This window comes from Penaeus monodon, chromosome 11, assembly GCF_015228065.2.
Source record: "Penaeus monodon isolate SGIC_2016 chromosome 11, NSTDA_Pmon_1, whole genome shotgun sequence".
NCBI classification, from domain to species: domain Eukaryota; kingdom Metazoa; phylum Arthropoda; class Malacostraca; order Decapoda; family Penaeidae; genus Penaeus; species Penaeus monodon.
In genome coordinates this window covers 23,679,846-23,691,214 of record NC_051396.1, presented here as the reverse complement: position 1 = coordinate 23,691,214, position 11,369 = coordinate 23,679,846, and the positions used below count along the sequence as shown (strand labels likewise).

At 38.1% G+C, this 11,369-nt stretch overlaps 1 protein-coding gene across 1 annotated transcript; it reads right to left on the bottom strand.

Annotated features, from left to right (window-relative positions):
• Positions 1-637: 637 nt before the first annotated feature.
• On the bottom strand, positions 638-10,719 carry LOC119578369 (DENN domain-containing protein 11-like; the record flags this gene model as incomplete). Its single annotated transcript, XM_037925964.1, is given in 3 exon segments — positions 638-796; positions 2,491-2,590; positions 10,439-10,719. Coding segments are annotated over 3 exon segments (521 nt in total), but the record flags the coding sequence as incomplete, so codon positions are not given.
• Positions 10,720-11,369: the final 650 nt, after the last annotated feature.

Genomic DNA, 11,369 nt, shown 5'->3' with positions numbered 1-11,369 from the left:
AATAATAAATAAATAATATAATAAAAAAACAATATATACAAAGCACCTGTAACATTGGAAAAAATACTAAAATTATAAAGAATGGGGGGGGGGGGTCAATCATCCTCAAAGGACAGTGGGGTTGGTCTTCCATATCACAATTTTGTGGTATGTGCATTACATATGGCATGCACAAGTTACATTATTCAATGGGGGGAAAAAATCTAAATGGCAGACCTGTAGAACAAAATTTTGATAACTAGAAACACAACACAATATAACGTGTGTGTGTGTGTTTTGTGTGTGTGTGTTTTGTGTGTGTGTGTGTGTGTGTGTGTGTGTGTGTGTGTGTGTGTGTGTGTGTGTGTGTGTGTGTGTGTGTGTTTGTGTGTGAATATATGTGTCAATATATATATGTCAATATATATATGTCAATATAGATATATACCTACACCATATCAATCATTCTATCTCTATATTTTTTCCTGTTTTTTGCATGGGGCCATCAACTAATAATTTAGCATTGAAAGGACCAATAACAAAGGAATCAGACCATCCTATCTCAAGACATTATTGTTCACTTTCTTTTATATACTTAACTTACCAAGCAAACATAAGAATATAATAAGAATATAGCAACTCTGAACAATATACTAACCTTACTTGCTGTGCTAGGTATTCTAGGTGGTGGTGGAGGGTGTCATAGTTGGCCACAATTACACCAACACTTTTCATGCGTGCCCCTCGCTCAATCTCTGAGTGGACTGTCAGCTTCTCGTAACAAGCTGCACCAAAATAGTCTCCTTGCCGAAAATATCTATAGAAATTGATGGTGATGACCATGATTAATAATAATTATAATAATGGAGGTCATAATAACAAAGACAATAATAGTAAGAGTTATCAAAATAAAACAAATAATAAATGATCATAAATATGATATAATGATGATAAAAATAATAACATAATTCTATGAAGAAATGCTTTAAAATTCAAATTGTGGCACGTTTTGTCATCTTACGATATTGAAACACTCGCGGAACCTATGTAAGGGCTGGGGATACATTAACTGATACTTCTTTCTCAACAAGCTGAGTGTACATCAAGATGATTTGCTATTTTTTCACACATTTGTACATCAAAGACATAGTTGTGTGATATTTTTTGGTTTTGCACAAACTATTATAATACCTATATTTACTTCACCAACATATATTGGTATAATTCTAGTGTTGTCTTGTTACAATTATTCTGTGATGTAAAGTGATGTAAAAAAATTGAGAAATGGAGGGAAACAGAAACACTGAAAGTGTGATTAAGTTTTTTTTAACACTTTCTAATTTTTACTATGGAAAAAAAAAAGCAACAAACTGACGATCTCAACTCCATGATGCCACACACTGCTTATTTTATTCAGACTATAGACTGAATAATGATCAACTATGGAGTCTATATAACAACAAAAATATCCTTCAGTCTTGATTTATCAGGAAATATGGCAAGTAGAGACTAGAAAATAATGAAAACTGAAAATGCAACATATCCTTGTAGTATTACGAAGAAATGGCATGGGATGCTGGTATTTGGCATGAGTGGTCGCGCATGCTAGGGCGACGATATAAGCCCCCAGCAGTGAGGCCCGGGCTACTATGAATACTACCCGTCAGGAAAGGGTTAATTCTAAAGAGGAGATGCTTTGTGATTTTCAAGATACATTCTATGTAAGTTAGAAAAATAATCCAGACTGTGTATATTTAAAACTAATCTTTATACAAAACTAAAAAGAAATCTTATTGTTTATTCCATTAAAAAGAATCCAAACTGTATAAGGTTTCTCAGATAATTTTTCATGGACTTTTTTTTTTTTACAAATTGTTAAGTAGCAGGTAATATGTAATTAATATTAGACATACCATATATTAGTTTTATTCAAATCTACCAATAAGTAAAGGAGTTAGTGATTGCAACTATCAAAAACAGGTGGGACTAAGTTTGAGGTCATTTTCCAAGCATGTTTTGAGGTAACAGGTACTTTGGGAGCAGATAAGGGAGGCAGCAGCACTTGAATCAATTGTTGCTGTCTTTGCTTTTTTGCTTCTTTGCTTGTGTGTGTGTGTGTGTTTGTGTGGGGGGTTGTTTGTATGTGTCTTTGTTTGTTTGTAGCAAAGGAGGGAGGCTTATATGGATTGTTGCTGTGTGTGTTTGTTTGTTTGTAATGTTTGTGTGTCATTGGTTGTAGGAAAGAATAAAATAATATGTATGTAAAAAGGGACATACCATATAACAGTTCCTTCCAAATCAAAGAAGTATTTGATTTCTACCTACAGTCCCTGATAATCATATCTGACATTAATGTACAAGGCCTGTAAAAAACTGGCAGGATTTTTCCTATGACATTTTCATCATTAATAAAATGTTACTCTTTTAAGTTACTGTATGCATCAAGCTTTCACAATCACATTCAAAGCAGTCATTAAGTAAGCAAACTAAATAACTATGCAAAGAACTTACATGAAGTCGGATGTGATAGTATGTGCACCACTGATGAGAGCACGGAACTCTACACCTTCTAGAGGCAACTCCTGGGGGATACACCATTCTAGTAGATTTCCTGAAAGATGCCAAACCAGATAAAGAGACTAAAAGAATACACACATACAAAAATAGTATGTATAATAATATCAAAGAGCAATGATCAAGCAAGGAAAATAGTAATTACAGACAAAATACAACCATAATTGAGAAAAGTCTAAAATAATTAATAACACTGGGTTACAAAAAAATATTTTTTGTAAGTTGTCTTAGTTTTTTCAACTCATTTAGAGCAAATCTGCATTGCTGAATCCAAAAATGCCATCCATTTTCCCCGATCAGGTCAAGTTTTTCAACTAAGTGAATATAGAAAAATTGTTTTTTTTTACAAAGTGGAATACATTAGAGCGGCATTTTTGTTTTATTTGTGTTACTTATACATCCAATATATATACATATATTTTTTCTCACCCAATTTATAATTATCGACATGTTGCAAACATTGATCGGTATCTGTATTGACATCAACATTGCATTACATTGGTAACTATTACAATATCTACTGATCAATGCTGAACATCGATCAGAACTGAGTAGTTGATCAGTAGACAGGACACTAATAAAGACAGATGCATGAAAACTAGATGTTTGGTCATCATTGATCATTCAGTGCTGACATTTCTGTTTCTTTGAGCTCCTCGAATGTGCAGCGGCAGGGATGTCTCTCTTCAAAGTCCAACAGTAATCGGCCATCATGACTGCATCCCACCATCCCTGATACCTGGTCTCCATCTCCATGTCTTGATGAAATCTCTCCCCCTGCTTGTCGCTCATTGATCCCAGATTCTCAGGAAACCGATCCATGTGTGAGAATAGGTAGTACATTTTGATGCTCATGTTGCATCCCAGGTTTTTGAAGGCAGTCAGCATTTTGGTGACGAGTTCTGCATAGTTGCTGGCCTTGTTGTTGCCAAGGACGTTCTTTACAACCAGAACAAATGCCTTCCACGCTTCCAGTTCGACTTTATTCATTGAGTTTTCAAACTCTGGATCTCTGATGAGCTGACATAGTTGAGGTCCGTCAAAGATGCCAGCTTTCAATTTCTCCATGGTCACTCCTGGAAAAGCATGGCACAGGTGAGTGAAGCAGCCACCATCCTTGTCCAGAGCTTTGGTGAACTGCTTCATCAAGCCAAGCTTAATGTGCAGGGGTCGGAAGAATATCCTGTCTCTCTGTCCACCAGAGGGGCGTTGATGATGTTGTTTTATCTGCTAGGCTCCAATTCCTCCCGCAGAGACCACTCCTTTTTCATGTAATGCTGAGCTCGGTCCCTACTATCCCACATGCACAGAAAGCACGGGTACTTGGTGAAACCGGACTGCTGTCCCAACAAAAAGTTCACCATCTTTAGGTCAACACAGATCATCCACTCATGCTGACAATAACTAATTTTCTCCAGCAGATACTTCACCGCTTCATACTTCTCCTTCAGTGTAGTCGAGTGAGCCAGCAGTATAGAGGCAAACTGGTTGCCGTTGTGCACCAGAACGGCTTTCAGTGATCTCTTGCTGCTGTCAATAAACAGTCTCCATTCTACAGGTTGGTATTGTGGCAATCCAAGATTGTGCAGAAGCTGTGAAACATCTGTAGAGTACACCAAGTCTTTCTCTTCAGAGAAAAAACGAACGTATTCTTAATGTCTGTTGCGGTAGAAAGTGATGCGAGTACTGTCAGAAAGAAGTTTTTTTCTTTCAATCTTGATGCCAACAATTCGGCGGATGACTTTGGCAAGTTTAGGTCACGGACAAGATCATTTAGCTCCTTCTGGGAAAAGGAATTCGGAGCGTCATCATCGCTAGGAACTTCTTCTTCATTGTCTTCAATACTGGAGAATTCTTCATCACTTAACTCAGGAAGTTCTACTGTGACAGGTACTGGAACTTCATCACAGTGAGGTACAAGACGACGTGCTGATTCAAGATCAGGATACTTGAGGCTGCTCTGGTTCTTTCTGTTGAACCCAGTCAAATTAATAGCGCAGAAGTAACAGTCACTGACATGGTTTTTCGGCTCTCTCCAAACCATAGGAATTCCAAAGTTCAGCCCGTCCTTCTTTCCATGGGTCCAGCGACGTAGATACTCGGTGCATTTCTTGCAGACCATGAGGCGCCCAAGCTTTGTCCTGATCACCAAGTTTCATGCCAAAATAAGCATGATAAACACACTTTACGAAACTTGTGACTGGTTTCCTGTTAGGAACAACGGTGTATTCACCGCAGATGTAGCAGAATACATCCGGCTTATTTCTGCAAGACCTTCTGGACGAATCTATATCATTCATCTGAATAAGGAAAAAATGTCTGTTAGCAAAAAATGTGCAGTCGCAACTTCAAAATTATATCGTAATACCCGCCACGAAAATGCTAATACTCTTATGTATGAACAACAACCGTAAAAAACAATATTTGGCAATAGAACACAAATTTGACCTGATTGAGCAAAATCAATGTTATATATGGGTTCAGCGCATCAAAATTGTCTAAAATCAGTTAAAAAATTATTGACAATTTTTTTGCTGTTGACCAGTGTAATAGTAATTGTTTAATAATATTAATAATAATAATAATAATAATAATAATAATAATAATAATAATAGTAGTAGTAATAATAGCAATAATAACAACAACAACAATAGCAGTAACAGCACCAATAACAATGATAATGATAATAATTACACCAAAAATCATAATAATGGCACCACCCAAGAGCAGCAGCAGCAGCAGCAGCAGAAGAAATAATAATAATTAAGAAGTACAAGGTGCCTTCAATAAGTTTTGAGACTTTTTTCATAGGGCAGTTATAATCATCCCACACTCTTGTAATTTTGATATAGCATTACCATATGTCAAATGAGATAAAACACCATTTTTGTTAATCCAGGTTGAAAGAGACAGCTGTACGTGGAAGTTAAGCAAACCCTACTATACCATGCTGGTCATAGCTGACTTTTTTTGCAGAATGAAGTCAGAACAGAAGGACAATTCAGAAGTGCGATACGCTATAAATTTTGCATTAAACTCGGAAAGAACTTATGAACTGCTTCAGACTGCTTACGGATTAACTTGCATGGGCAGGGCATCCGTGTTTCATTGGCACAAAAAGTTTAAGGGCGGCAGAGAGTGAGTGATGATGAGAGGTGTGGGGAGGGGGAGGGAAGTCAGAACACCAGAGCTGGTGGGGAAAATTTATACTTTTATGGATGAGACCACTGAATGTCAACAGAGGCAATAAATGAACAGTTTGAAGTCAGTGTGAGAACTGTGCAAAAAATTGTTCATTATGAACTGAACATGTGAAAGATTTGTGCGAAGTTTGTCCCAAGGGTGCTCAGTGACGAACAAAAGGAAAGACATGTTAGCGACAGCAGGGAGATGGTTAAGCTTATCAAATCAGATCCAAGACTACTCATGGCTCTGATGACCTGTGATGAAAGCTGGATCTACTGCTATGAAACCAAGAGACAGAGTTTCCAGTGGTAGTATCAGGGCTCCCCTTGACCCAAGAAGGCCAGACAGAGTAAGTCCACCCTGAAACTCGTACTGATCCCCTTTTTCGACAGAAAAGGCATGACCTACATCCACTGAGTTCCGTCTGGACAGACAGTCAACAAAGAGTACTAAGTGGAGGTCTTGAGGGAGTTCTGAAAGAGAATGAAATGCCGTCGCTGTTCAAATCAGGTTGGTGGCATTTCCACCAGGACAATGCACCAGTACACACCTCCATCCGTGTTTTCAACTATTAGCCTGAGACATCAAGACAGTTCCTCACCCTCCCTACAGTTCAGACCTTGCTCCCTGTGACATTTGGTTGTTCCCCAAGCTCAAGGACAACCTCAGAGGCAGTCATTTTGAGGAGATTGAGGAGATGAAAAAGACTGTGACGAGGGTCATGGACACATTCACACCGGAGGACTTGCAAGGGACCTTCCAGAAGTTGCTGGAACAACACAACCAGTGCACTACAGCTGGAGGGGAGTACTTTGAAGGGGGCTAGAGTTTCTTGCTTGTCTGAGGAAAAAAAGTGTCCTTAGGGAAAAAGTCTCAAAACTTATTGAAGGTACCTCGTATATACTTCTCCCCTCCTCTCTCTTTTCCTTTCCCTCTCCTGCTCTGTTACCTCCTTTCATTCCTAAATCCTGCTTATATTCACTCCTCCCCTCTCACATCCTTCGTTCTCCACTTTAATCTACCCACCTCATTCTCACCTTTATCCCTATCCATCCCTCCCCATCTTCTTTTCTCTCTGTGCCTTCTCCCTTCCCCTCATTTTACTCTTATCCTATCCTCTATTTGCCCTTCCCCATTTCCCTTTTCTTTTAAGCATTTGTCTCCTTCCTTCCCCTCTTTTCTTTTTAGTCCTCCTACCCCCTTTCCTCTTTAAGCCCCCTTTCCCTATCCTTTCTCCCTCCCCTCCTACTTGCTTCTTACCCTCCCCTGTTACCCAATGCCACCGGGAAAATGCGGTGTTCATTTTTTTTTTTTTTTTCCTGATTTCACCTTTCCTTGAGGTTGCAGGAAAAACATTTTTTCTACTAATGCTATGAATATTGATGGTGTTATTTTTATAATAGAAATTATAACTACTATAATGTTACAGACATCAGTAACAGTAATATAAGGTAACGTAAAATATTTTCGAAAATCAAGGAAAAGGATAAAAAGGCGTAATTTGCTCATTGGTGAATTAGTACAAGTGTAGCCATCTATGTGTAAAAACAATAAATAAAGTAAACTCACAGTGGCCATGGCATGTACGTATATGCCATGCCCAGCAGCATTGGGTTAAGCCATATAAATAATAAATGTATGTATGTGTGTGTGTGTGTGTGTGTGTGTGTGTGTGTGTGTGTGTGTGTGTGTGTGTGTGTGTGTGTGTGTGTGTGTGTGTGTGTGTGTGTGTGTGTGTGTGTGTGTGTGTGTGTGTGTGTGTGTGTGTGTGTGTGTGTGTGTGATGTGTGTGTATTTGTGTGTGTGTGTATTTGCGTGTGTGTATTTGCGTGTGTGTGTATTTGCGTGTGCGTGTGTGTGTATTTGTGTGTGCTTGTGTGTGTATTTGTGTGTGCGTGCGTGCGTGTGTGCGTGTGTGTGTGTGTGTGTTCTTACTACATAAGAAAAGTATTTTGGAATGATACTTTCTATTGGATGGCAAGGTCACAATCTTCAGTTTCATTATGGCATTGCACATTTTTGTAATCATGGGACCTTACCCCTTAAAGACCTTTTCAGGGGGTGCTACCACCTCCCTCCCCCCACCTGGTATGCAAAATCTTCACCTCGTATGTTCCGGGAGGGGAGCGCCCAGGCAACTTCACTTAATGCACCTTGGTGATATAAAGCGGTAGGGGTATTGGCACCTAACCCCCTTTCAGGAGGAGCACTGCCCCTTACCCCGCTCCTAGTCTATAAAACCTTCACCCCATATGTTCTGGCAGGGCAGTGCCCAGGCAAATATCTGATTCACATAATGATATGGTAATTCTTTACTGTTCTTAAACCCATGTCACACACTTTATTCAAAGATCTAAACTGAAGTGACCAGGTGTGCCCCTTCAAGGCACTGTCTGAAAGCTGGGTTGATGGAAGCATTGCCTCCCAACACCCCCAAGATGGCAAGATAGAGCTGAAACTTTAAAGGACAAGATGGACTTAGGCTGTGAGCCCCACTTTCCTTGATTCTTGCTTCTTTATCTGTGGCATTAATACTCATGTCTTGTACCAAAGACTGCAATTTATTATCCACTACAAGAGTGTCATCTTCAATTTGCCCTAGCATAGTGTGTCATACCATAAAGATTAAGCCCTGCAATTTCTTACCATGACCAATAAATCTAGAATGGCCAGCAAGCAAGTCATAAAAATTCTCCTAGTTTCTGGTGCAATGAATTACAACCCCTATCCACCAAACTTTTTCATATTTTGGAAGTAAAAGCAAAACAGTTTTCTAGTACCTTCTAAATAGTTAAGCCATGACAGAACTGAATTGAATTTCAATGGACTTCCCTTGGGTATAGTTTCTATTGTCACATGGTTATTTATTACATACCTTATTGGCTAAAATAGACTAATTGCTTGTATCTATTATCAAATAACGACCAAATACAATTTCCATTAGCTCATTTCATTTTCTTTTCTTACATCATCCATTACAATTCCATCTGATTATTTTGTTGCTTCCTCACTTTTGCAAATTTTCTCTTGAACCTGGAAATTTACAGCCTCTCTACTACCATTATTATTAGTTTGCAAAGAAAATGCTGTAGAGCATAAGTGTCTAAGAATGTTACGTCCTATTGGATGGTGAGGTCAGATTCTTCAGTTTCATTGTTAGTGTAATACATTCAAAGTCATACCATACCAATATAAGAGTAACAGACAATCCTCATATATTTTTATGTAATACAATAAATTTTCTTCATGTTTCCTTCAGCAATATCCATTAAACTTTAAGGCCTCTTTTATGATCTGGATACATGTTACTGAGAGCAACACACCCTCTGGAGACAAAGTCCCAACAACAGCGTAGCCTGTGAACCCAAAACCCAAACCTAACCTTTCCTACCTTCGATTTATTCCCTAGGCAAGCTCCTCTGTAACCCCCTCCCCCTTCATAAGCACTTTGTGACAACTTACCCAAAACAGACATTAAGAATTCTGGTGTGAGGGTGTTGTGGACTTAGTCTCTGAGCGGTGACATGCAGAGGGCCTTTTCATTATTTCTTGATAAATATGAGGCCGCTGCAGATGTACCTGTGTTGCTTATGACTCTATTCTTATGCTCTATAGGATAGCAGTGTCTATTTCCCTCTATCCCTGTGCATCACTCTCTGTAACATTAACCATAATTTGAACCTAGACTATGGGGTATGGGGGTTACATCATATACATTCCTGTATACAAATACTAAAAGACTGGAAGAATATATCAGTACAATTTTTTGGCAACTTAGCCATATTTCATATATGTAATATATGTGTAATATACTGTAGAACAACTTTACTACAGTAGAAATCAGATCAGTGAGTATGCAGCTTCTCTTTAAGAACAAAACCAGACAGAAGAAAACACTTATCTATTGCAAATTCATTCACTGAATTTACCCCCAGCCTTTGAACATGGGACTAGCAATTGTTATGATATGCTCGGTATAGATTGGAATTACTCATCATTTCTTCTTCTTCTTCTTCTTCTTTTATAGGGTTTTAGACTTTTGAAGTCTATATTCCCTGGATCTTTGATTCTTGGTTCTTCTTTGTTGATTGGAGTTTTTATATTATGTCTATTATTTTGATTTGATCTTTGTAGGAAGATCTTGAAATGTCTTAATATGTAGTATTTCTTAGCTGATGAATATTCTTCGCCTGTTATTAAAAGAGACATATTTGGATTATTTATATTAATTCTTTTTAATGATTCATATAATTTCATTCTATATGAGTTAAATCTTGGGCACTGCAGTGTTAGGTGTTCTATGGTTTCTGCTTCATGTTGGCACCATCTGCAAGTTGGGTCTGTCTCCATTTTTATTTTGTATAGATGTTGTTTTAATCTTGTGTGTTTTGTTTTTATTCGTGATAAACAAACATCTATTTTTCTGTTTTTTGATCTTGACCATTCATTTGGTTTGTTATCTTTGATATAATAGTTTTTTGTGTTTAGAATTTCTATCAATTGTTCTTCCCATGTTTTTCTGTTCTTATTTTTTATTTTTATTTTATTTATTTTTATTTTATTTTTCATCATTTCGTGTCAATTTGTATTTAGAAAACGGGCGATCTGACACGTCAAAAAATCTGATCCCTTCTCTTATGAAACGTAAAGACCTGTACATTAGGAGGTCCCTTACATATTGCCAGAATATCTTCCTTACCTTCCTTCGTATCGAATGCAACGACAAATATTCCGATGACGTCCCTAACGAGTCCAGAGGAGGAAGGTTGTGTGGCCATAACATCAATTCCCACAGCAGACGATCCAGTATTCAGGATGCCATTTCTCGTGTGTGGAATACTGTCACCGTCATTTGCCTCGCCCACCTGGCCGCCCACCCCATGACTGCTCTGTGATGAGCCCGCCCCTGCGCCACTTTCAACCTCATGGGGCGTAGAAGGAATATAACAAGGTTTTGACATTGATGTTTTTCTATTCCGAGCCGCCATTACACCAATGGAAGAACTATAATTTAGGATTAGATAATGCAATTACAAATGTATTAAAGCTATAGATTACATGAAAATTAAATAATATGGTCATTTATATATAAGAATTGTAAAATATATAAAATTTGTGTATGTTTTAGATAAATAGGTACATTATAACTATAGTTCTTATACCAACCATGGTTACCTAAATCTGAATAATGATTGGTCCATCATTCCTTTAGGCGATTGAAAGCCTATTTTGATTGGTTTATTCCGCCCCGCGCTGCTCGGCCTCAGCCAATGAGCATCGGCCTCCCAAGTCGTCTCGGCGTCTCTGATTAAAGCCTTGATAAGTTCCAACATTATTTTCAAGTTTTTTGGAGAATTTTTGCTTCACGCATTTTAAAATGGGTTTTCTGTGTTTCAGGGGACGCAGATGCTAACAATATTATTCAAACTATTTATTGCTATGCGATGAAGACTGAATGTACAGGAAAAAACTGGGATGAGTGGTGATATTAGTAGAAGGTTGCGGGAGTTTGGTAGTTTTCAGAAGAGTTTAGAGTATGGATCGCGAAGAGTAACATCTATCATAGTAGTGAAGCGGCAGAACCACACTGGAATAAGCGTGTTTTACTAAATTTAAGGCCGACATGGGCA